The sequence below is a fragment of the Leptidea sinapis genome, chromosome 33 (genome assembly GCF_905404315.1).
Source record: "Leptidea sinapis chromosome 33, ilLepSina1.1, whole genome shotgun sequence".
Taxonomy (NCBI): domain Eukaryota; kingdom Metazoa; phylum Arthropoda; class Insecta; order Lepidoptera; family Pieridae; genus Leptidea; species Leptidea sinapis.
In genome coordinates, this window is record NC_066297.1 from 4,661,162 (window position 1) to 4,688,829 (window position 27,668).

At 37.1% G+C, this 27,668-nt stretch overlaps 1 protein-coding gene across 3 annotated transcripts; it reads right to left on the reverse strand.

The window, feature by feature from the left end:
• Positions 1–27,335, reverse strand: LOC126974760 (uncharacterized). 3 transcript variants are annotated; one of them, XM_050822370.1, is made up of 10 exons: positions 26,906–27,335; positions 25,548–25,677; positions 20,160–20,352; positions 18,394–18,802; positions 16,816–16,908; positions 14,467–14,532; positions 11,641–11,739; positions 9,085–9,164; positions 7,485–7,686; positions 1–4,517 (listed from the first exon to the last, which is right to left on the reverse strand). In XM_050822370.1, exons 1-9 carry the CDS (start codon positions 27,102–27,104, stop codon positions 7,534–7,536), a joined length of 1,422 nt encoding a protein of 473 aa, XP_050678327.1. In that variant the 5' UTR covers positions 27,105–27,335; the 3' UTR covers positions 1–4,517; positions 7,485–7,533. The 3 variants fall into 3 exon arrangements, with proteins under 3 accessions (XP_050678327.1, XP_050678326.1, XP_050678328.1); XM_050822369.1 differs by having other exon boundaries at positions 26,894–27,335; XM_050822371.1 differs by lacking the exon at positions 7,485–7,686 and having other exon boundaries at positions 26,894–27,335.
• Positions 27,336–27,668: the final 333 nt, after the last annotated feature.

The window sequence follows — 27,668 nt, forward strand, 5'->3', positions numbered from 1 at the left end:
TCATATTTGACATATTTATTTAAAATGGCCGCGGCTGTCAAAAATATAAACAAAATCTAGCGTTACTTCTATCACACCTCTCCTTAACCTAACGAGAACGGTTTTCATATCACCACTATTTCTAATTTCACATTAGGTATTATATATTAAACATATTTATACCACAAATTGACACTCGACCGATTAGTTTTAATAATGTACGATATCTATACACCATTTATATTTGTTTTATGTTTGGCAATCACGATGGCCTCCTATAAACCAACCTTGTCATACACTTAGAACTAAGGTCATCGACCGAAAAACTAACTTAAGCGCTTCTTCGCTTTAAATCACATTGGACATGATTGATTATTAAAAATTATTAAATAAATTTGATTAAAATGATACTACCTTAATATTTATAAAACGCGAAAAAAATCAATTAAAGTATACAATTACAAAAAGTTATATGTTTAAAGAAAGAGGCAAAATTATAAAATCCGACATAAAAACCGTTCCCTAATATCTCACTCATATAATTATAATTTCTATAAAAAAGAAAATAAAATATACTTTCTGTATAATATGTACTAATTATTAAAAAGAAAACAAACAATTCTCATTATAACTCTCCTATATCTTTACAACTTTGGTCTTTATTAGGGCGTCCACAGATAAAAAATAAATAATATTTTAAAAGTGGTACGCCCTGGCACGGTTCAACGTATTATATTTCCACTTTCCCGCCGTTTCCTTAACCTATGATAAATAAGCTTCTAAGCTGTAAACTAGGTTTTATTGCGAGCCTTCGAAAACATACTATGTACTATACACAGTAGCGTAACTCAGCGGTGTCCTTGAAATTTATACCTACATCTGGGCGGAGCGCTAGGGTTGGTACATACAATAAGATTGACGACTAACTCGGACAGCGACCAGTCTCGGCGGTATACGGCGAGGCAGTCAATAGTTTGGTCTTCCCAAGATTGCTTAGCGGCCTTGTAAATTGTGTGTATGTGTGCGTGAGTCGATTCGGTCGCTCTAGTATCAAATAAAAGTACTGTTCTATTACTGTATTGAGGTACTAATCAGCATCTCATTTTAAAGAGAGCACGTGTTTGAGAATTGATGTTCAGTTGTGAAGAAAAAAATTTGTAAAATTTTATTCAAAGTTGACTCATTTTCTGGCTTTTTCTAGTTTTATTGGATACTTCGTGCTTAGTCTAAATACAACGAGGTTTATATTGAATTCCCATAACTTTAGGGTTAAGAAGAAAAAGAAAAGTCCAAGAAACACGTGTTCTGAAATGCTTATTATTATGGGAGTAAAAAAATGTACATTGTGTCTTGATTGTAACCAGTGTGTCATGTCCTAATCTTAGCGACGTTGCCAAACTTACACTGACAAAGTTAATCAAAAGATATAATATTAAAAATAAATAAAAGTAAGATAGTGACACTGATAACTTATCAATGGAAAATATGCACTATCTATGTGTACCTCACACAATCATTCATAATTTCAAGCCCTTAGTATGCAGCGTTGCCAATTTCCTCGTAAAGGTGTGTGACATTGATATTGTATGAAAGATAGGAAACGCGAAAAAAACACACAATAAAAAAAAAACATTCGGTTCTAATGTCATAAATGGCGAACTTCAATATGTAGTTTTCACGTCATTCTAGAAATTATACCTATAGATACAAGTAATAATAATACTTTTTTTTAGTGTCTTATAAAAGAGGGATTTTAATTAAAACGACTGTTATTATAGGTCTACAGAACCAATACGGAATATTAACAGAAATTCCTGTAAAACGCATTAAGTACCTACTACATATAATTTTTCGAAAACTCGCAATAAACACAAGTAGGCCACTGCTGTGCGTTATTGTACTTGGACCACCTAAACTTAAAAATGCAAGTGAACAACACCAAAATAAAATAAAAATCAATAAGTAAAAATTATAATAAATGTGAAAGATAAAGTTAAATAAATAAATTCAAAATTAAATTTTTTTTAGAAAAAAAAAATAATAACGATCCTTCGAAATTTAAAATTATCACAGAAATAGAGAAAACCGATACTTACAAAAAAAATCGTGACAATTTTCCATTTGACAACTTAATCTACTACTTACAGCTAACTTTACCATAATATTACGACGTCTCGTAAATTCGATATAATATCACCTAACTTTTGCTCACATGCAAATTTCGAGCCGAATCTCATCAAAATCGGCACAGTGTTATTAATACTGTTCCCACAGAGAAATAGGTTAGTTACTCTGCAAAATTCTATTAAAACCTTTTTTTAAATCCAATTTAAACATTTTTTATATTATTCAGAATTCACAAAAGAGTTATGTGGGCGGAGCCAAAAAAGTCACGCCCCTAAACATAACCTAACATAAAAGTTTTCCTATCAAAATTGTCAATTTTATAGTAGATGACTTTGATGCTTGATATTGTGGATAAATGTAAAAATAGCACTGTGCCAATAGAAATGGTAATAATTTTTAATTCCAAAATTATACTTAATGGTAACCAAATAGTCTAAGTATGGTAAAATATATGTAGTACTGGGAACATAGAACTTATAGCCCATAGAGGCTTAATAAAAGGCTAAAAGCTGTAAGTATGCTGAATGGGACCGTACTATTTTAAATATCGATTAATCATAGTCTTTTTAAGGAAAGATACCTAAAGAGCCTCACGTAATGTTAATCGGTATTGTAATCTGCCCATAACAGTGACTATACTCATAATAATAAAAATAATAAGTTTTTTGACATTATGACGAAGACATTGTATGTCAATTTTCAACAATTCCTCTGCAGTTGTTGTACTATATGTTCATAAGATATGACGTCATTGTACATGCGTGCAAAGCGGCCATTTTTTTAACAATATTTCTTTTAAAATACTTTGAGTTATGTTATCAACGTTTAATGTTCTTCTATTAATATTAGTGATACGCGCACTACATTACGTAAAATAAGACTTTCGTCAGATACGGCCCCAGTGCTACGCACATAGAATGTATACTTTTGCTTGCATTAGAGTCCAAACTCGTCGAAGAGAATTAATTACATAGAGCGACAATTGGAAAACTTTTCATCTTAAAACATTGATCCCAAGCAATAATGGCGCTATCTAGATTCCAACACCTATAAACAAGTACTAAAATAATTACAAGATAATTTAGCTACCGAACTACAGAGGGCGTTTACAACAGTCTAAGAAAATGGTATTTAATTCAAATTATTGCACAGCATAAAATATACAAAAAAAAAATAACTTATATAAAGTCCAGCCTTTTCTATTGAAGAGGTTGACAAACGAGCGTTATGTAACACCAGAGGAATACATCTGAATGAGAAAACAGAAAACATTGGTAAGTGGCTAGCAAGGATCGAACCGAAAGCTCCGTGGTTGAGAGCCAACGGTTCTAGCTATTGCTACATCGACGCTTTTTTGTACTGTAATGAGAATAGTATATTACGCACCTAGGGTGAAAAGTAGGCCATTCTCACCCACTGAATATTGATAATCGCGGGTGGCAATGTCCTACTTATCTCACTCACGTGGTGCGTATACGATTTTTTTTCCCACCTGCATGAAAAGCTCGCTTTTAGTCCCTGGTACGAGTAACAAAAGTCGTTTTGCCGGGAGAGAATCGGCCACTTTTGTCCCTCGTACCAGGGACTAAAAGAATGCCTTTAATCCAGGTGGGAAAATATACTAATTTCAGGCCACAATCTTGCAAGAGAGATAAAAAGCACGGGCGTTCACTTGAAAGTGACTTAAACATTTTTTAACAGATTTATTAACTTATTTTGTTAGAGTTATCTGCTCTATGTCATATATATTCTCTAATCTCTTTACGTAATACGTAAAACAAGCGATTTCTTCAATAATTGGGTGGATGACATAAATAGATATATAATATACAATTTATATTTTGCACTTTATAAACCCGAACCGCGATGTTGAAGTTACGACGTATCGACGCTCTATCATATCGACACATTAGTTCAAATTAAACATACTATATTTAGTGTTAACAATAAATATTTGTTCATATTTCTTAATTAATAAAATCGCGGTTCAAAGTATCTATCGCGAACATTGACAAGACACGAAATCAGGCCCGCCCGCCGCTGGAGACCTTTGTCAACAATTTCCACACTGTTTTTATATACTTTTATAACTAAAATATACTTGGTAAATAGATATTTCTTTAAAAATCAATCACATATGATTAAATACCATAATTATTATGCCTGCATAAAACATTATTGACTTTTATGCATGTCCTCTACCCAATTATTCTTTAATAACCGGATAAGAAAAATAATAATAAAGAAACGAAAATATTATATAAATCTATACTTAACTATGATCCGTTGTTTTTCTTTTATATTTACAATATATATTATCACAATGTCAATGTTCACAAAGATTTATTCACATATACCTGATATAGGTATCGTGTGAGGATTGAATATTATTGAAGTATTCTCGGCATGTCCTGTGGAGAAAGAATAATATTATTATTAAGTGGCAACATTTACATGTGTTTTATGTTTTTTTATTATATGAAAATAAGGGACGAGACGTTCAGCTGATGGCAATCGATACGCCCTGCCCACCTCACAAAAATCGTCACCTTGTTGCTCTTAATAGTGATTTTCATTATTATAACACTAGAAATAAGGGATTGCTTGTAACTAATTCTAGTAGGCTTCATAAGATACATAATAGCTTTAAGGGTAAATGTATACACTTCTATAATAAAGTCCCAGCCACTGTTCAGGGATTATATATAAATAAATTTAAATGTTTTATAATAAAAAATGGCTCTGTCGTAAATCCTATTACTCCACAGCTGAATATCTAAATGATCGGACGGCCTGGAACTAGATTGTGATTATTTTAAAGCGATAGAAATGACTTTTATTGAAAAGAGCGCAAAAAAAAGAATGCTGGGAGAGTTTCTTGCGCCGCTTCTTCTTTCTCAGAGCGCCATTTGTTTTCGAAGGGGTAGTCGTATCTAGTATATTAGAAATGACATCAAAGAGAATTCTAAATAATCAATTTTGAGAAAATAAATGCCTTTTGCCTTCATAACAATGCAGTGCCGCTCAGGATTCTTGAAAAACCCCAAAAATTCTGAGCGACACTACAACTGCGCTAGTCACCAGACATAAGATGTAAAGTCTCATTTTCCCAGTAATTTCACTAGCAACGGCGCCCTTCAGACCGAAACACAGTAAGGCTTACACATTACTGATTCACGGTAGAAATAGGCGCTGTTGTGGTACCCATAATCTAGCCGGCAGCCTTCCACTGGTAAGTATATATGGCAGCTACTTTTTTTTCTGTTCGGGTAACCGGTTGATGTAAGCATCGTGTCTGTATGAGATAACTATCCTTACATAAAAACCTAGGTGTGAGAAAGAGACGGAATAGATGAAGACCATGAATCGTTTTGAAAAAATTTAGTGTCCATTAGGCTCCTGTCAAATTGGATCGCGTTTTAATTTTAGTGTTTTAATCGTTATTGTTTTATATTTTATTCCGGATATTAATAAAAAATATAATGGGTTCGTGTTCTGTATTAGATTATGTTGTTATATATAGCAACAATCCAACTAAAGAAAAATTTCACAGGTAAATAATGCTTCGTCAATACTACTTTCGTGGTGTTTATTTTCGTAGATCATATGCACTAAAATACTAAATATCACATTTAATATAGGCAATAAATACTCTATTTTAATATTTGTATATAGGGATGTGCAATATGGGGATTGACCAAAAGCAAAATACTACACACTTCACTAACTCATTAAGACATCTGTAAGCACACGTGAACATTTTAAATTTATTCAAGCCGCAATGAGGAGAGTGTATGTCTATTACGATAGTATACTAAGTTTAGATGGTTTATGGTTTAGATTGTGTCTCATCACTAGTTTACACATGCCAGCGACCGAGCGAGATAAAACTATGAGAATTTTTCTAGGAAAGAAAGGGATATGAAAAAGACACCAACAGGTGCTCATTTATTTTTGTATATTTAATTATTTCTATAATTAATGATAGACCGCGGAATTATTACCATCTTTCGTGACACTAGTCGTTGTACTGCACTTTGCACACCATTTAACTAAACTATACGACATTATAACTGTAACATGGACAATGTTATCACTTTGACTCCCGGCGGCGTACTGAGAAACGTAAAGGGGCGGGGCCGGCTGTTATGCAGCGTCACTGCCTAACATGCTAAAGTATATCCCCAATAGCGCGTTGTCGTTAGGTTGAATTGTCTGTGGCTTCAAGTTAATGGTTCACTTTAGAAAATTGTATTATTGTTTGCTATATGTAGCAGATACATTTTAATTTGCATATGTGTGAGTTTTGGTAACATTGATTCCTACATACATACACTCACGCCTTTTTCTCGTCGGTAGGTGCAGACACAACAGAACGCCACTTGCTTCTATACATACAAACCTCACGCACTTGACATCTTGTTGATTTTTCGTTGCCTTGCTAGTAAACTATTTTTTATACAATTCCTCGGGAATGTGGGAAGTCAACTTCGTAGGAAGCGCTTTGTGTTACAAAATTGTATTTAGAACTAACCTCTATTTGGAGGAATTAACGCAAGACGCACACTGACACTAAGTGTCATACAAATCGCAATGTAAGACGTAGCTTGTCACGCACACTAAAGCATTGTTCCTGGCCTGTTTTTATCGGTTGTCTGACAGCAAGCGACTCTATCTAGACGTATTAATAATCTAAGGATGTTTTGTTTACATTATGTGTTACACCTTCACCACACTTAGCACATTTCATGTTCAAGTGGTAGATATTTCACTTAATCGAGGGCTTTCGTTATGTTTCGCCTCTACCTTCTTTCCCTTCGTGCTCAACTGCTTTCGATATACAAGGTCACCCTAGCTGTGCGAACTCGACGAACCGCTAATTACCTGGCCAGATTTTAGATTGCCTAGAGTGCTTCTGTACGTATCAACCTTCAATTGTCTATGTCTGTGGTGTCATTTTATTGGTTGGCTGCCGGATAGCCCACACCACAGATCATCCGAAACACCGCTATACTTTTGCCGCGCCAGTTTAATAAGAGGAAGAGTGCCGGCCCAATTGAGTTATGCCTCCAGGGACGTAACGTGGTGCTATTCTGAGCTGAGTACCTTGCGCCGGTTCTTCTCAGGTCTGAGTCATATTATTTCGAACGGGTGGTAGATTTCGACGTTCGAATAAGTGATTTTAAATCCTATTTTGAATAAATTTTTGAATTTAAAATATATCCTTCTTTTTCAGCATAGACTCTGGATCATAATTTCTTATCTTTCATCAATCTCTCTCCTTTAACGGCTTACCTATTTTTTATGTTAGTTTTAATTGATTACACATTACAGTGAATGGTTAGATATACATGCTTTTTAGGAAGTGGTCGATGTACCTTGGGGCAAGAATATTTTCGGTGATGTTCAAGAGTTCACGACGCATGTTTATCTCTCTTGTTCTATTTCAAACTCCCCTTCTTCCTCCAAAACTTCACGTGGTACACCATCTGGCGGCAAATTGTCGGTATCTTCTTGATCTCCTGAATAATCTACTTCACCATGATTCGGGCCTTCTTCAACCGCTTCATCATCTACGGTCTAGGATCAATTAAAAGTAGCTACATTTTCATGTCATACAAATAACGAAATCATCTTCAATTCCTGAGTTATACGAATGTTAGTAACAGAATGGATATCTCCATTTCTCTTCCGTATAATTTAAAAAAATCTAATCAATAAACGAGAAACATAATGATAATTATGTAAAAACAACAATTTGTATTATTACCCGATTTTAAAAGTCCATAGTTCATATTTTAGTAACCATTTTTTCAGTCCACCTATGTTGGTACGAAAAAATGGTTTAATATATCAAAATATCTCAGCAAATAATGTGAGGAAAGTCGACTCTCTATATATGTCTAAACCGTTTTTGAAATTAACATAAAAAATCAGTGGGAGGCTCCTTTGTACCGGATGCCGGCTAGATAATGGGTACCACAACGGCGCCTATTTCTGACGTGAATCAGTAATGTGTAAGCATTACTGTGTTTCGGTCTGAAGTGCGCCGTAGCTAGTGAAATTACTGGGCAAATGAGACGTAACATCTTCTGTCTCAAGGTGACGAGCGCAATTAAAGTGCCACGCGGAATTTTTGGGTTTTTCAACAATCCTGAGCGGCACTGTATTGCAATGGGCAGGGCGTTTCAATTACCATAAGCTGAACGTCCTGCTCGTTTGGTCTCTGATTTTCATAAAAAAAAAACGGGTTTCTTAGTCACTGAATACATTCATTAAAAAAGAAAATTAAGAACAATGTCAAAAAATATTCCACGAAAATAACAAATTTCGTTCAATACACAATTTTATTCACAAATCGCAAGTCCTTCGCCATGTTTATCCACCACCGGTAAGATAATTGATTGATAAGGATAATATGCTACTAGTGTGTAGTGTAAGTGTTCTACTTACTAGCGGTCGCGCGCTAAACCTGCACGATACGTTAGTAGGGAAGATGTTCATGCTACGATCATCCTTTCTCTCTCTCTCTCAATCGGTCTCAATCGCTCTCCCTCTTCTTGGACAAAAACGTCCCACATTTTCGTGTCGCTTGCGTTTCATCCGAATAAATTTTACGCTCATGCGCTCTAAGAAGTCTCACTTCAACTTCCTTAATCTTACATAATTAACATGTCTAGATAGAGTCTCTTGCTCGGAGACAACCGATGAAAACAGGCCAGGAATATAACTTTAGTGTGCGTGACAAGCTACGTCTTACACTCGCGATTTGTGTGACACTTTGTGTATATTAGTGTGCGTGAATTACTCTAAATAGAAGTTAGTCCTAAACACACACTTTTTTTCGACGTTTTCACAGCTGTCATAGTCTTTCAAGACGTATAAATGATTTATGTTCTTAATATAGGAACCAGTGTACACTTTCAAACCGCTAGTACCTATGTCGGTAATGAGTGATGTATATTATAATCAAGATACCTCAAATCTCTGTATGGCCGGCGGTGAATCATACTGGTTGTTTTCGGTGTAGAAGAACGGTCTCTTCATCGTGTTTTGCCCTGAAATTTATATGCATTAAATCATTCGATAACTACATTTATCGGCACAATAGAATTCTGCCAATGTGATGCTTCTTTTGCACATGATGCCGGCTAGATTATGGGTAATCAGTAATGTGTTAACATCATTTTCGACCCAAATAGCTAGAGGTCCCGGATTCGAATCTCGGTAAGTGCAATCATTTACATTTTATATGATGAATATGAATATTTCTTTCCGACTCATGGATGTTTATATGTTTTTGTGTTTAAGTAAGTATATTGTATTAAATATGTTGTTGTCTTGTACCCATAGTACAGGCTATGCCTAGTTTAGGGCAAGATAATTTGTGTATAAGTGTGTCAATATTATATATTATATTATTGTGTTTCGGTCTGAAGGGCACCGATCAGAGTTTTTGGGTTTTTCAAGAATTCTGAGCGGCCCTATATTGCAATAGGCAGGGCGTATTAATTACAATCAGCTGAACGTCCTGCTCGTCTCGTCCCTTAGTTCCATAAAAAAATCTTATTAGGCCTTGTCAACATACAAATAATAACAATGTAAAACTATTCTCAACAAAAATATTTTTCATTTCTCATACTCGGAAAGTAATGTTGTTTTGATCTGATGAATGGGTGGAAAAAGCTGCTTCCCTCCGTAGAGAGGGAAAAACTCATACAAATTACTTCCCACCCAAGGGCCGGAATAAACTTTGAAAATAGAACTGCTGTCAGCTATGAAGAGTTTTATATAAAAAAAAACTAATCAAAGGAAATGCCATGTGACTTTCTAAACAGCCAGTGTGAACTTAGCGCAAACTTTTTTGAGCGGAATAAGCCGCAACAATTACGCGGCAAGTTCCATATTTGAAATTTAAAAAGTCGACATAAATTGGCGGGATACTAATCTGTGCTTAGATAAACAACTAGTTTTATTTTCCTCATATTCGAAATGAAAAGTAGAGTGTTTAACTTGGGTAAAAGTATCAATTCCTACTCGGACTATAGCCGACCTCGCTGCGCTCGGGCGTCTAAATACCTCGGGAATTGATTCTTTCGACGGTTAACAATCTACTATTATTTATTTATTGCCAGATTTATTTTAGGGCCAGAAAAAGTTATATTGAACTGAAATATATTCATTATAGGAATTATGTACTACATGAAGAGTGCAATGTGCCTCCAGAGTTAAATGGGCACCACTAAAAACCAGTACTGTTTCATAGCCATGGCCGTGTCACAGATAATCCTGAGTCGGTGAACCATTTCCTGCAGTGTATAGGAACTTTCCAATATTAAATCAATCACTATTTAAATATGTTTTATTTCAGGTTGATTTATACTTTTATCTTATTGTATTAAATTAAACGAGACGAGCAGGACGTTCAGATGATGGTAATTGATACGCCATGCCCAATACAATACAGTGACGCTCAGGATTCTTGAAAAATCCAAAACTTCTGAGCGGCACTACAATTGCGCTAGTCACCTTCAGACATAGACGCTACAACTTATTTGCCTAGTAATTTTACTAGCTACGGCGCCCTTCAGACCGAAACACAGTAATGTTTACACATTACTGCTTCACGGCAGAAATAGACGCCGTTGTGGTACCGATATTGATTATCGGCATCCTGCGCAAAGGAGACTGATAGTTGATTTCCAATAAAAAAAATGCAGCATTAATGTTTGTTTAAATTCTAGTGTATATGATAACTTTAGATAAATAATTATTATTGAAAGAATTCTAGATAGAAGAAAATTCCTAAATTGTTTTCAATATAAAATAGATATATATATTATATACTTAAGAGTATCATCTGAGTGTTTTCTGAAATAAATGTTTTTCTTTCTTTCTTTCAAGTAAGGTTTGGCCTAGAAGAACCAGTTCAGGGTGAAATCTGGTTAGGGCAATATATTATTGTAATAAGTAGTCGCTAGACTATGGAGGGTAGAGGCAAGGAAAATCATCTCATATGGGAGCAAAGTTGAAAATAACAGTTTCATATAGCTTCCACCGTGGCGCTGGTGTAGGCACAGGTTATGGTATGAAGTATGGTGAATGAAGCAATTATATATAAAATAATTTATACGTTTTGATAGTATCTTGCTGTTAGACAACCTATGAACAGGCCAGGAATATCAGTTCAGTGTGCGTGAATTTCACAAAATAGAGCTGTCATAGGCTATCTAGACGTATAAATAATCTAAGTGTTAAAATTGAAATATCATTGTCGACTAAAGAAGTTAATTATCGAAAATTTCAACAACTTACGTTGTACAATATAATGTAGTAAATATAACATTAAAGAATTATTATAGGGAAACGTGCACCTAGAGTGATTAGTATTATTTTATATTTGGCGCTTCTTTTAAGAACTACCCTCATGCTACTGTAGCGCCAACCTAATTAAATTCACTTTGACGGACATTTTTTCATATCCACAGATGATTCACCTTACCTCTACCCTCCATAAACTAGATATCAACTTACAGAGCTGCGTGTGCGCCGCTAGAGCGTTCTGTTTCGCGATGAGCAGCTCGGGTCCCGGTCGAGATCCCCCTGCGCCCGTCATCGGTCCGACGTACTCGACTGAAACAATCGACACGTTACGATTTGGTATGTATGGTTGAAAAGCCACAACATGAGAATTGAACACGACATATCATGATTTACGAAGCATACGTCACACGAACGGTTGGCTCAGTTAAAGGCATAAAAGGCATTTATTTTCTCAAAATTGATTCTTTTAGAATTCTTTTTGATGTCATTTCTAATAACTACTAGATACTACTACCGCTTCGGAAACAAATGGCGCTCTGAGAGAGAAGAAGCGGCGCAAGAAACTCTCCCAGCATTCTTTTTATGCGCTCTTTTCAATAAAAATATACAATATTGTACAGTCATTTCTATCGCTATAAAATAATCACAATCTCGTCCCAAGCTGTCCGATCATTTAGATATTCAGCAGTGGAGTAATAGGATTTACAACAGAGCGATTATTAATATTTAAAAAGATAGTGGTGTTACGGCAATTCGATCTACCAGTTTCATTGTCAATTACAATCTGCAATGAAACGTGTTTTCGCTTCATGAGAAACTACTTTAAAGAGCTTGGAGTAGTTTTTTACATATATTTTAAATTATTCACTATTATTGTTAAGTTTCTCATAATAAAGGTCGTATAAGCGTTTACGACTTTTGTGGAAACGCATTGTTGCCCAATCATTAAAACAATGTTTGTTGTTTACTGTCACCGTTACTGGAGTAAAAATCCTGTCATATTCCTCACAGAAGGAATTGGAAGAGCGCTCGGACGGAACCCGAGAGGTAGCGGGTTCGAGGCCCGCATCGTTCTAAATCTTTAATTGTCTTTCACGCTCTAACTTGTACCAGAATTTTAATAAATGAACAAGTATGGAATATATCATATCAATCATATTATGACGTCCTTAGAATACGCCGAGAACTTAGTGGCGGTTTCCTCAAAACATGTCTCAGTTTTCTTTTCGCGCGAACCCGAATGGTAATGATATAGTGATAAATGACCGTTTGACTGTATCCTGATAATGGTTTCCTCAAACGTTACAAATAAAAAAATATTCATTAAGGAAAAAAACAACACTATCGAATGCAAAAGTAATAAATTTCACCATTTTCTTATGGAAAAGGAGGACAGACGAGCGTTCGGGTCACCTGGTGTTAAGTGATCACGGCCGCCTACATTATCTTGCCTGTGTTCAATCGCAGGAGCGTTGCCGGACTTAAGGAAGGTGTACGCGCTTTCTTACCTAATTGGTAACTATGTCGCATCGTCCCGGAAACACCGCATAAGGAAGCTCATTCCACAGCTTTGTATTACGTGAAAGAAGTGGCCCTCACATCCAGATGGTGTGGATGATATCCAAATTTGTGGCGTGTCGTGCGAAGGTGGAATTCGGCGGCAGGAATCATGTGAAACAGCTCTTTCGGAACCACTCCCCGTGATAAATGCGGTAGAGGGCACACCATGAAGCGACGTCTCTACGCAACGCCATGTAATCCAACCGTTACAACCAACAAAGCACTGGGTCCCCGACAATTCCAGCTGCTCTGCGTTGCGCGCGGTCAAATGGATTGACTTGATATTTGAGTGCACCAGACCAGAGATGACAGCAATACTCCATATGTATACGGCCGGACCTGCGCTTTTTAGAGCGCTAAACTAAATTTCAAACAAATACACCACTATATCGGAAAGGTTGATGAGAAGAAGTAACAAGAATGTCACGGCCACTCTTCTAACTCAACGTAATGTTTCAGCATTTTACAATTTTTATTTATTTACATAATGATGATTGCAAGGGGTTGCAACATAAGGTACTTGAGAAAATAGATAAAACATAAGTTGAGTTAATAGATTATAGCAAGCAGAACCCTCGATAATAGGAATGTTCATTTACCACGAGAAGCACCATGCATGACGCATGGACCAGCCACTGCACCACGCAATATTTTAGAGAATAAGAACACAAACAGGGGCGTGCATTCCATATATGCCAAAAGGCATAGCCTACCTACCATATTTAGAGTCTAATTAATATACCTACACTAGATTCCAAGATAATTCAGATAAATTTAATTCTTTTATTCTATACTTAATCGAACTTCTATTGAACACCCGACCCGTAAGTTTTTCGTTACGCGATATAATAAATACGTAAAGTTCCGATAATGCTTACTGAGGTCTAGTAGAATACGTTCAATTTCTATAACAAAATTTATTTGTCAAGGTAATACGACCACAGCAAAAAATATACAATTACTATGTATATCGTTCTTAAATATGACCATCGCAATTTGACATCCTTAACACACTTCGCAATGACAGCCGCAGCTGTCACGAATTAAACCTACGTTGTGATTTATGAGTAATTATTATGACGTGTCTCGTTCGCTTAGTGTCCGAGTTTCAACCTTATTGCGCTCCCATAAGAGTGTTGACGTCGCTCATGACGTGATTCATGATTGTGAGATAGAAATTTGACATTTCCAGAAATAAAAATGTATTGTTCACTAATCAATCAACAATGACAGCGCCATTTTTTTAGTTGTGTTTTCGTCATTCGTGTACTTATAGGTATGGTCGTGAATAATTAAGCTAATTACATTAGTTATTTGTTTTGTGTTGATTTGTTTATTGTTAATTATATTTAGTATTTAAATTGGAAAAAAAAGAAGTTGCTACCGCTGGAAAACCAATGCACGCCCCTGCACACAAACCAACCACTTAATACTTCTAACTAATCTTATTTATTCTGTGGTACAACAAAAACTCACCGGCCACATTCTGTCCGCTTGCAGTGGAATAGTACGGACTGGTTTGTGTCTGAATCAATTGACACCCTGGAACAAAGAACAAAATTATGTTTGACTTTCTAGAAAAATTATTTCATACAGTAATCACCTCAAAAATTTCATACAACAAAAGTTGATAGAAACCATATCTGTCTTATAAAACAATGCAAAGTAAAGTTTGTCCAAGTTTAAAATTATTTCAACCTATCTTGTATTTCTGTTGTGACAAAGGCAAGATAAAGATAAGTAGTTATAAATTTGGAGTAACTTTACTTCGCTTTTATTAATAACACAGTGTAAGTTAAAGAAATCAAAGACATTGTCTTTTTCAAGTCAATTTACATATTTTCCTTCAATATATATATATACTAGCTGACCCAGCAAACGTTGTATTGCCATATAAGTAATAAAATAAAATTCAATAATAAAAAATTAAAAAATCATTATATTCGATTGTCATCTTGCAACTCTATTGCGTATCTGTGGATGGAAGAGAATATTAAAATCGCGATACAAAAATAGGTGTTGTCGATCGTAGACCGGTGAAAATTTGAAGTTGTATGTATTTTTTAATGTTGAATCATAATAAAATAAAAATAATTGTCCAAAAATTAAAAAAAAATGTTAAGGGTGAACACCCCTTATCACTTAGGGGTATGAAAAATAGATAGTAGCCGATTCTCAGACCTACTAAATAAGCATATAAAATTTGGTAAAAATCAGTAAAGCTGTTTCGGAGGAGTAAGGTAACTAACATTGTGACACGAGAATTTTTATATTTATCTATCTATATATATAAAAATGAATTGCTGTTCGTTAGTCTCACTAAAACTCGAGAACGGCTGGACCGATTTGGCCAATTTAGGTCTTGAATTATTTGTAGAAGTCCAGGGAAGGTTTAAAAGCTGAATAAATAGGAAAATGCTGCTAAATTAAATAAAAACAACAAATTTGTTTTTCCTTTGATGTGTCCATACATAATTTCTATGAGAGAATTTATTGACGCACGGTTTGACAGTTCTGCTGTGAAACAATTTCATTACGACAGCAGGGTGCATATTTTACGAAGTAATTTTTGATGTTATGATATATTATTGACAAATTCATATAAAACATTATTTTATTTATTATATACAGAACAATGTCTGTCGGTCTGAGGTGGTATGGGCATGTCATGAGGCGCCCAAAAGATCATATGACCAAGAGAGTGCTTGATATTAACACCGGACCAAGAGGACGCGGAAGACCCCGATTAACATGGAAATCAGTAATAGACAAAAATCTTCAAAAAGCCCAAATAGATCCGCGGACGACCCAGGACAGAACGTCCTGGCGAAGACTGATTAGGAGAGCCGACCCCAACTAAAATGGGATAGTGCGAGGATAAAGAAGAAGAGAGAACAATGTCTGTCGGGTCAGCTAGTATAAGATATATTTCGGCCTATAGAAACCCGCAATACCAGGGATCAACAGGTGCGTTGTCGGCCTTTAATTTGGGAGTATGCTCTGATCTTGAAGGTCCCAATGCCGTATCGGTTATCACTCCCCGTGATAAATGCGCTAGAAAATGCAGAACCCTAAGAGACAGTGTAACTTAGAAGATATCTTGTCCTCCTCAAATGAGTGTGATGGTAAGTTATCACTGTAGTCGCTCCAGTCCCACACTCTTTTGCAACACCAAAGAAAACACAGCGAAGCCGTCCTTATAACACATCAAATAAAAATACATATTTATTCGAAAACCAAAAATATATTGGTAATTGGCAAACGAGAATCGAACTGCGGGCATCATTGGAAGAAACTCATTCCACTTATTGCTCCAATGACGTTATTAATGTTATATTTTTAAACTAGCTTACCCAGCAAACGTTGTAGTGCCATATAAAGTAAAAAAAAAAGAAATTAAAATCTTTTGGGGTTTAGAAAATAGATGACGACCGATTCTTAGACCTACCAAATATATCGTGTACCTACAAAAAATTTATCGTACTACAATAATTTTTGTATTCGATTGCCATCTTGCAACCCTATTGCCTAAATTTCAAGTTTTATGTATTTTTAATGCTGAATCATAATAAAATAAAAATAAAAAATTTGCCAAACAAAATATTTAGGGGTATAAACATTTACCCTTATCATTTAGGGGTATGATAAATAGATGTTGTCTCAGACTTACCCAATATGCACACAAAATTTCATACAAATTGGTGGAGTTTGGTAACAAACACCGGGACATGAGAATTTTATATATTAGATATTTATATATCATATATTTAAATTATTTCACGGATGGTTGTTGCTATATAGTAATAGGAGAAATGTAGATATCACCATTGTTATTGGTCAGATCCGGTTCCTGCTTCACGTTGAGCTGTATCTGCTCCATCATCAGTCTTTCATTGTTGTTGTACATTGAAGATGAGTCTGTAAATATATAAATTAAATAAATTTATCACACCTGTATCCATTATAGCATCGGTTCTGGCCTTTCACTTGGTATTCATACTAAAAAGGTGAGCAAAGTGTAGTTAAGGTTACTAACATAAATGATCTTCATAATTCTACCACAGACATATGGAAATGATGCGAACACCCTCAAGCTATTTAATTATAAAATATTATTTTACAATACTACATGTACCTAAATTAAGACAAAAAAGGCCCACTGAGCTTCTTGCGCTCGTTCTTCCCAGGTCTGAGGCACACTATTTCGAATGCGTGGAGGTTTTTGACGTTCAATAAGAAATTTTGAATAACAATATTGATATACAGGAATGAAGGAAATAAATCGAAGAAACCCTGCATCAAAGCCAAAACAAATCCTGTGAAATGAATACTGCACCTTTAAAATATGATTAAGTACTTGGCGCTTATAAGAGATGCACTTAACATTATTTAACCGATAACTTAAAATTAAATAAATTTAATAATAAAATCAACACAACTTAAGTGGGTGTATATACACAAAGGGAGGATAATGACACCTTTATTTATTTACTGGCGAGATTTTTTTTTTTGTTGAGGAATATTTTATTAAACAATAATATGCTCAGAGCTTCAAAGTCAGCTGAGTAGAACTTTGGCATTATAATAATAATAATAATTCTTTATTGCAGGCATAAAATCCCATACACAATATTGAGTCGTACAAAAAATTATGCGACGTTAATGATTGTTTTGAGGGATTTAAGTTATCAAGTAGTAACTGATCCATATTTTTGTGGAAAATTAGATACATAAAAGCCTGGCTGGAGACGTTTCTGACTTTATCAGAGCTGAAAATTTGCCATCTTCTCATCCAGATCTACACCTTTTTAGAGAATATGGCAAAATTTTTAACTCTGAATTGTCAGAGTTTGTAAAACAACCCATAAGTGAAGATTTTTTAAAGTATTAAGGTCAATGGAGATCATTTTGAATGATCTTCACAATTTATATCCCCGACCTCATTGTAGAATGGATCTAGCCACAAGGGGGTCCCAGACAGGAGACCAAAGAAACACCCCAGCACATTGCTTACAAAGAGGAGCACAGGCACAAATGCTCCACTCTCCAGCATAGCTTGCTGATGCATACAGCCTCTTAAGGTTGCTAGACTTCTGGGAGGGCCTGGGCTGGTTAAGTAAAAAGACAAACAGACACGCACAAGAGGCTGAGTCCTTAAAATCTCAGTCTAACTAACTTATTAACTGATTGGGGAATGCACACCTGGGTTCACCTCTAAAAACGCTACAAGTAGGTACAGGGATGACACCTTGTACTATAAAGTCTGCTTCACATCACCACACAGTCATCAGTTTTCAAATGGTACTTTTGATTGGTGACTGTTTAACTGTCTGCCTGGATATAGTTTTACTGCTATTACAGAATTAGATGTTGGCTGGGCAATACTGCCTAAGATAAACTTACCAAATGTATCTTCTTCATTCTTAAACTCCTGCTTTATATTACTCTCATTAAAGAAGTTCTGGTTCTCGTTGAGCCTATGTTGCTCTTGCAGCAATGACAAATTCTGCTGTTGATTCCTCAAAACACCAACACTGTCTTGGAGATACAGGTCTTGGCTGGCTTTATATAAAGACTTATTATAACTCTTTTCTTTGTCTATGCTTTTCTCAAAGTGACTTTTCCTCTCCAACGCGTACTTCTCGGCTTCTTTATTGTACTCTTCGTTAGTCTGTGGAATGTAATCTTTTTTGTAGTCATAGATTTGTTTGTCGTCTGTAGTCGACTCGTCTTCCGTGACTGGGTCTGTTTGCATCATGGCGTCTTGCTTTTTGGGTTTCTCCTTTGGCTTTGATTGAAGATGAAACGCCAACTGTAACGAGATTTAATAAAATTTCAATATTTACGCCTAATTAATCTGTCGAACAAGATGGATGACATTTAGGCGAATATTCCAGCGTTAGTATTCAAAAGACCAGCAAGCTCCGTGGAATTAACACCTTATCCATTCGATCCCTGAAAAATGACATTTAGAATGTCGCGGAATAGAACGAACTGAACCTTGTTAAATTTTAACTCTAGAAGAATCAAATCTGCGCGTTTGGAATCTGGAATGTAACTTACAGGTAACCGGAAAGAAATGTTTTTACCCCATTCCGCAACCTACGCTAGAGTGGTTCTTGCGGAACTGGTCGACAATTCGTGAGAGTCGAGCGCTCGAATTTAAAGAAGAGGTCAACAATATTTGTCAAAACTGACAATTTGTCACCATTATTGTCCCATGAACGCTGATACTATTGATACTTGTTATATTATGATACATACTCACTATGGGGTTGTTACTTGCTAGCGATTGCCAAATCCTCAGTCATTTGGAAGGCAAAGAGGAATTTTTCAGGCACTCTTTAAGGCTAATGTTTTGAGATCTAGTCGCTGTTAATGGCGTGATAACTTTGTGTAGAAACCTTTCTTCATAGTGGATCTTTCACCGCATTTATAACGCGGAGTGTTAGTGTGCTGTTTGACCTGATTATTCCGTCATCGCCACAAGCAGTCTTCCTCAACATTCCAATTTTAAAGGAACTTACCTATGGTTGTGGCTAACACACATTATTTTAATATCTATATATGTAATTTCACATATGTATATACCACACAAACAAGTATTTCAATATTTTTATACCTATTAAAACATCTCATACAAAATAATTATAATATTTATTATTTCACAACAGAGTCGCGGTATACGCGTAGTATGCGTACCGCGACTAAATAATCTGAAATTCTGCGAGTAGGCCAAAAAATATTTATGGTCTTAATATCTGAACTAAATACTTGAATGACATTCGATTTTTTCCATTGAAAGTATAAGCTCATGCATCTCATAACTGTAAATTCTTTTAAATAATCTTGTTACTGTTAGATTGTGTTATTAATGTAGTATATATTATCAGTGTTTGTGTAAGTGCTTTATATTTTATATTCTCTTTCTATGAATGGCATATTATAATTAGTGAAAAGGTGTTGGTGTTTTTCTGACTAAGATACTGTGCCAAAATTATTTGAGTAACTATTATATTCACACCCCATACGCTAAATGGTTGCACTAAACTGTGTGGTTCCATGTGCGATGTTTCTAGGTCGTAAAAATGAAAGGAATCTGTGGTCCCAAAACCATGGCTAGATATTGTGATATTATTAAGTTAAAAAAGTCGCGAGTAAATACTTACAATAGACCCCCCTGGGACAGTTCGGCTATTAGTGAGTTGTGCTTCCTCGGCACACCATTTCTCTTTTTCTTTCAAATAGAATATGCTGTCTATCTGACTTGAGTTGCTCAACGACATTGCGGACACCGCCTTTGATTCTGGTACAATTTTATTCTGGTACCATTTCTCATGAGAAAGAGAAATGATGGGAGACCTGCAAAATTTAAATATTTTCCATTATGTACATTTTATGTTTTTAAGAAATCAGTATTTTTTTTTCTTATTCTCAATATGTGGTCTGCTAAACCGTATTCTGATATATAATTTACAATATTTTTTTTTTTACAAACAAAATTACCACACTTCTCTAAACACTGCAGTGACTTTGTTAGTAAAAGATGCAATATTTAAAATTTAAACTTAGTTTGGAAAACCAGGTATTTGGTACTGTACAAAAAAAAATTTGCTGAGTCAAGGGTCAAAACGTTTCCTCAGTGAAGATTATCATACAAAATTTAATTTACCTTACAATAAGCTCTTTGTACGATATACACAAAAATGACAATTTATATTACATAAAAAAATTTAACACTTCAAACTAAAAAGTTCCCCTCCACTGTCTTCTTCTCTTTATGATCTCCTTCCTCCTGATATCTCTCTCCCCACTCATTTCAAATCCTTACTCTTTTTTTTTATGGAATAGGAGGACAAACGAGCGTACGGGTCACCTGGTGTTAAGTGATCACCGCCGCCCACATTCTCTTGCAACACCAGAGGAATCACAAGAGCGTTGCCGGCCTTTAAGGAAGGTGTACGCGCTTTTTTTGAAGGTACCCATGTCGTATTGTCCCGGAAACACCGCACAAGGAAGCTCATTCCATAGCTTTGTAGTACGAGGGAGAAAGCTCCTTGAAAACCGCACTGTAGAGGACCGCCACACATCCAGATGGTGGGGATGAAATCCTAACTTGTGGCGTGTCGTGCGAAGGTGGAATTCGGCGGCAGGAATCAGGTTAAACAGCTCTTCGGAACACTCCCCGTGATAAATGCGGTAGAAGACACACAATGAAGCGACGTCTCTACGCAACGCCAAGTGATCCAGCCGTTCACAGGGTACTGGGTCCCCGACAATTCGAGCTGCTCTGCGTTGCACGCGGTCAAATGGATCGAGCTGATACTGGGGTGCGCCAGACCAGAGATGACAGCAATACTCCATGTGTGGCCGGACCTGCGCTTTGTAGAGCGCTAAAATGTGGGCCGGCTTGAAGTATTGCCGTGCTCTATTGATGACGCCCAGCTTCTTCGAAGCCAATTTGGCTTTGCCCTCCAGATGGCCACGGAATTGGCAATCGCTCGAGATTTCGAGACCCAGTAATCCGATACTAGGCGCGGCTTTAAGAGAAGTGTTCTCGAAGAGCGGTGGTACGACAAATGGGGTTTTTTTAGTGGTAAACGCGCAAACTTGAGTCTTCTGGGGGTTAAATTGGACAAGGTTAAATTTACCCCATTCCGCGACCTTCTCGAGAGAGGACTCGATAGAAGACACAAGTTTCTCCCGGCACTGGATTCCCCGACGATTTCCCGAGAGACCTGCATGGCCCGTGTATACGGCATCACCAGTGCTGTCGTCCGCATAGCAATGTATGTTGGAGGTGTCCAACATATCATTGATATGCAGAAGAAACAGCGTAGGAGATAGCACACAGCCTTGGGCACTCCAGCATTCACGGGCTTCGGGTTCGAGCAATATCCGTCGACAACGACCTGTATGCTACGCCCAGTACTCTCCCTTGTTAATGCCCCTTTTGTATATATTTTATGTTCATTCAATAACCAAAATAATATAAAACTTTAGTTTGTTTGTCTTTTAACCAACTAACTCTTTGTATATACTGTGTGTCCTTTTTCTTTTAGATACATCAACAGTGTTCTTTGCGGTGAATAATCGCAGCAGTAACAAATTTCTTAGTTTCTGAAGAACTTGTTTATTCAAGAAACCATATATATACACTCATCATTGGCGAAATCTAAAAGGCCATCAAGCCAAACAATAATATTTAGTGTCGAGGACCGCGCCCGCATCTATGCGTGTGTCTACAGGTCCCATAGTGGTAACGCAGAAACGGATCACCTCATGGGCTGCGTTCAAGCGGCATTTGATGACGTGCTCGCTCAGATCCCCTCCGCTGAAATCGTAGTCTTGGGTGATTTCAACGGGCACAATGCCGAATGGCTTGGATCACGTACCACAGACTACGCAGGGCGATCTGTGCATAATTTTGCATTGGCGTATGGTCTGTCCCAATTGGTTGAGTCGCCGACGCGGCTCCCGGATGTGGATAGCCACATGCCGTCCTTATTAGATCTTCTGCTGACTACACATCCCGATGGTTACCAGGTCTCTGTCGACGCCCCTCTCGGTACGTCCGACCATTGCCTGGTCAGGAGTGTAGTGCCTATCCGACGCCAACGTCGCAGACCACCAGCGACCCGCCGCTTTTGGCACTACAAGTCAGCAGATTGGGATAGGATGCGTTCCTTTTTTGCATCCTACCCTTGGGGCAGGGTTTGTTTCCCTTCGGATGATCCTAGTGCCTGCGCCGTTGCAGTAGCCGATGTGATACTGCAGGGCATGGATATTTTAATACCAAGCTCTGTAGTACCGATCGGTGGCAGATCACAGCCCTGGTTCGATGCGTCAGTTAAAGCAGCATCTGACTGCAAAAAACAGGCGTATCGAACTTGGGTTGCGGCGCTGGGCTCAAAGGATCCGAACTGCAAAGTTCTGAAGAGGAAATATAACCGTGCCTCCAGATTTTTTAAGCGGCAAATCGCCCGTGCGAAATCGAACGTCGTCAAAATTGGCGAGCAGCTTTCCAGTTACCCGACCGGAACACGCAAGTTCTGGTCGTTGTCGAAAGCTGCTCTTGGTAACTTCAACCAGCCGTCCATGCCGCCGTTGCACATGAGGAATGACACCCTGGCCCATACGGCAAAAGAGAAAGCCGATCTCCTGTGCACTCTTTTTGCCTCCAACTCGACTCTTGACGACAACGGAAAAACACCGCCGAAAATCCCGCGGTGTCAGAGCTCCATGCCTGAAGTACAGTTCCGACAGAAAACTGTTAGGCGAGCTCTGGTTTCGTTGGACGTCAGGAAGTCGAGCGGGCCGGATGGCATTTCTCCAATCGTGCTTAGAATGTGTGCCCCTGAGTTGACGCCGGTGCTAACGCGTTTATTCCGGCACTCTTATTCAAAAGGCGTAGTCCCTGATTCATGGAAGTCAGCCCTTGTCCATCCGATCCCAAAAAAAGGAGACAGTTCGGATCCGGCAAACTACAGGCCTATTGCTATTACCTCCCTACTCTCCAAAATCATGGAGAGCATAATTAACCGCCAGCTCTTGGTATACCAAGTGTATATGGTATAAGGTATACCTTGAGGGTCACCAGTTGATCAACGACCGGCAGTACGGCTTTCGCCATGGTCGGTCGACTGGCGATCTTCTGGTATACCTAACACATAGATGGGCGGCGGCTATTGAAAGCAAGGGGGAAGGCCTGGCAGTTGGTCTGGATATAGCGAAGGCCTTTGATCGTGTATGGCACAAGGCGCTCCTCGCAAAACTTCCATCATTTGGGCTTCCCGAGAGCTTATGCAAGTGGACCTCCAGCTTCCTCACTGGGCGCAGCATACAGGTCGTCGAATCCAAAGCCCGTGAACGCTGGAGTGCCCCAAGGCTGTGTGCTATCTCCCACGCTGTTTCTTCTGCATATCAATGATATGTTGGACACCGCCAACATGCATTGCTATGCAGACGACAGCACTGGTGATGCCGTATACACGGGCCATGCAGGTCTCTCTCGGGAAAACGTCGACCAGTGCCGGGTGAAACTTGTGTCTTCTATCGAGTCCTCTCTCGAGAAGGTCGCGGAATGGGGTAAGTTGAACCTTGTCCAATTTAACCCCCAGAAGACTCAAGTTTGCGCGTTTACCACTAAAAAAAACCCCATTTGCCGTATCACCGCTCTTCGAGAACACTTCCCTTAAAGCCTCGCCTAGTATCGGAATACTGGGTCTCGAAATCTCGAGCAATTGCCAATTCCGTGGCCATCTGGAGGGCAAAGCCAAACTGGCTTCAAAGAAACTGGGCGTCATAAATAGAGCACGGCAATACTTCAAGCCGGCCCACATTCTAGCGCTCTACAAAGCGCAGGTCCGGCCTCACATGGAGTATTGCTGTCATCTCTGGTCTGGCGCACCCCAGTATCAGCTCGATCCATTTGACCGCGTGCAACGCAGAGCAGCTCGAATTGTCGGGGACCCAGTACCCTGTGAACGGCTGGATCACTTGGCGTTGCGTAGAGACGTCGCTTCATTGTGTGTCTTCTACCGCATTTATGACGGGGAGTGTTCCGAAGAGCTGTTCAACCTGATTCCTGCCGCCGAATTTCACCTTCGCACGACACGCCACAAGTTACGATATCATCCCCACCATCTGGATGTGTGGCGGTCCTCCACAGTGCGGTTTTCAAGGAGCTTTCTTCCTCGTACCACGAAGCTGTGGAATGAGCTTCCTTGTGCAGTGTTTCCGGGACGATACGACATGGGTACCTTCAAGAAAAGCGCGTACACCTTCCTTAAAGGCCGGCAACGCTCTTGTGATTTCTCTGGTGTTGCAGGAGAGTGTGTAAAAAAAAAAAAACAAAAAAAAAACTAAAAAGTTTATCGCTGAGAAAAATCAACTTTCATATTTTCAATATAATTTCAACAAATCATCAATCAAATCAGGTCAAGTGTCATTTTATACCCATCCCAAGAAAGTGCTCAACAACACATTATATTCGGAAAACAGTATGACATAACATAAATAGGTTAGTAAAGTATACATCTGTTTACCATTGACAGTTTTCACATAAGTGTGTTACAAATAATGAACAAAAAACAAAATAAATCAGAAGTAATACAATTAAACTATATATATAAAAAAAAGATATAATACACAAAGACAAAATAAATGGAAATCATAGTATTCAGGTATTTAGCAGTCATGAGGACACACACTCATCCAAGACCTCATCAATCTACCACTTAACATGTTTGGTAATGTATTGAATAGATTGTCATATCGAAATCAGGCAAGTCCACTCATATCTGATTTATTGCTTGTGTTACCTTATAAAATATGAATATTGCCTGTAATTAGTACTGCTATGAGGAATGTATATTGTACATTTTGTCCTAGTGTAGTTATTGGGTGCTATGATACCAATTTGTGATATTAATTTAGAAGAATCTATCTTAGAGTGAAGTAACTTAGAGTAAAAAAACTGTACGTATGTAATGAAAACTGAGATTTTTTAGATGACGATCCTATTGATGAGATAATTATAATTGACTTCAACATACTGTGAACAATCCCTCTTCTTACTAGATTTTGTAGTTCGACACTTGCGTATTATCATCACTGAACCATCTGGGTTTAGTTTTGGAAGATTTTGGCTTGGCACTGCGTTTTTGCTCAATGTTTTCCATTGTCCTAAAAACAAAATATATATATATATATATATAATTGATATAAACCAAAAAATGTTGAATGATTTCATCAATTATAATAATTGTAACTATGGCCTAGGTGATGATATAAATCACATCAATAACTGTGAGAGATGTTTAAGAAAATGTGGCATTGCAGATTTTATATTGTTTTCGATAAAAATGCTAATAGATCAGTTGACTGTTCCATATTGTTACCTCACTGCATCTTTACACACACAGCAAAATTCTTAAACCAATACACCTTCTTTTTGAACCATAGTTATTTTGATGAAGTATGAAGAGGTATTTGACTCTATAGATCACAATCCACATTTGGCAAACCTTAAAAACCATAGCATGGATAGATAAATAAAGATCACAGAAATATCTCGGCTCGGATTAAATTAGAATCATTATGACAAGAATTCCCAGTCTGCAGACAAGCCAGACTTTTTGAACAATAGTCCCCAAAGCTTTACACATAAGTACTCTAAAAGGTCTTCAGGAAACTGGACTAGATTGACCTAGGTTCTAATATTGAAGGTAAAAATATTAGACCCTCCAGATTCATGGATGAAAAGTGAGTAGGAGGAACAATAAATAAAAGCAAAAACTAAAGTAAACTAACAGGACCAAAACACATACTTCTCTCTAAGGTGAGTTTAAATATATGTGAAATCATACATTTATTTACGCCAACTAATATCCATCAACTATTAAATGCAGAGTGAAGAATAACAAATACTTGGAAGAAATTTTGATGATTAAAAGCAGCACAGAAGCTGGTATGAGCTTAAGTGCTTCATGTATAATGACAATAAAACCTCTTCATACTAATCCAAATTGTTTACAGAACACACTAAAGGTCCATTGCCTCCAACAAACTTATCTCATAACCTATTGTACAAAGTTCCCATTTTTTCTTAAAATCCAACAAGATAAAAATCTTATTGGATTAATTTATTTTACATCCTATTGGATTAAACTATCTAGTTCAAATGTAGGAAGTTTGACATTAAATCTTCATGGTTAAGTTCTGCATTGTGCATATAAATTAAATGCCAATTAAATATTTGATACAACAAAAAATAGCAACCTTTATTAGCAAGATAGAAGCAAAAAAATACATTTACACAAAAACATTGCATACAATATGAGTCATCCTTCCTGTGCGAAAAGCTAACTTGAAATGAAATAATACTGACGGTGTTCTATACCTTTATTCTTACCCATTGCAGTTACGTTGTAGTCAGCTTGAGTGAAATGCAAACTGCAAACTTTAGAATATGGCGTAACAGCTTTTCCCCGTTTCAATATATCATTCCACTTCTGAGACATTACTTCATCGGCCGGAAATTTATGAAATTTTACATTTTTCGTCTTGCCGGCCATGGAAGTGCATTGTGGTACAGTACAATAATAACCCATGTTGTTTTGAAATTTCGTCTTTGTTTTGAATTGTTATTTAGGTCCGGTTTCTCCACTAATCTATCACAGCACCACAAGAATACAGCGATTATCACTAGCAAAACCCAAGAATAGCCGCACTTAGAACATTTATACAATAATAAAAATCATCACATGCAGATTGCAGCCTTGAAATATTTGACAACTTTGCCTTTTTTCTTGATTTCCCACTTTTTCATTTTTCCAAAACAATGGCCGTCTTATGGCATAGACTTTTTTTTTGGTTCTGTTCGTCCATCTGGACAGGCAAAGGGGTCAAAAGCCCATACAGCCAAGTCTTCATTTTTATTTTTCTATTCTTCACGTTACACAGCTTGTTCAAAGTCAAGCTAAGTATTTAATATTTATATAATCTTCATCTTCAAACATAAATAGTACAATTTCACATAAAAGTAGTATTTCGTGTTCTTCATGTTTCATTTTCTTCATATACATATAGGTTCGCATGAAAGGCCGAAGCCAAGTCTTTTATTGATAATATTCTTTTTTCAATGAAGATCAGTCCGGGGCTTAATAATAAACTTT

Excerpts from the sequence above, each read along its gene's own strand:
- LOC126974760 (XM_050822369.1), bottom strand. The coding sequence starts at position 27,104 with ATGGGTTATTATTGTACTGTACCACAATGCACTTCCATGGCCGGCAAG. Across the intron at positions 25,678-26,893 it reads TGCAATGGGTAAGAATAAAG|GACAATGGAAAACATTGAGC; the intron begins GTATAGAACACC and ends TTTTGTTTTTAG. Across the intron at positions 11,740-14,466 it reads AAGCGGACAGAATGTGGCCG|TCGAGTACGTCGGACCGATG; the intron begins GTGAGTTTTTGT and ends CGATTGTTTCAG.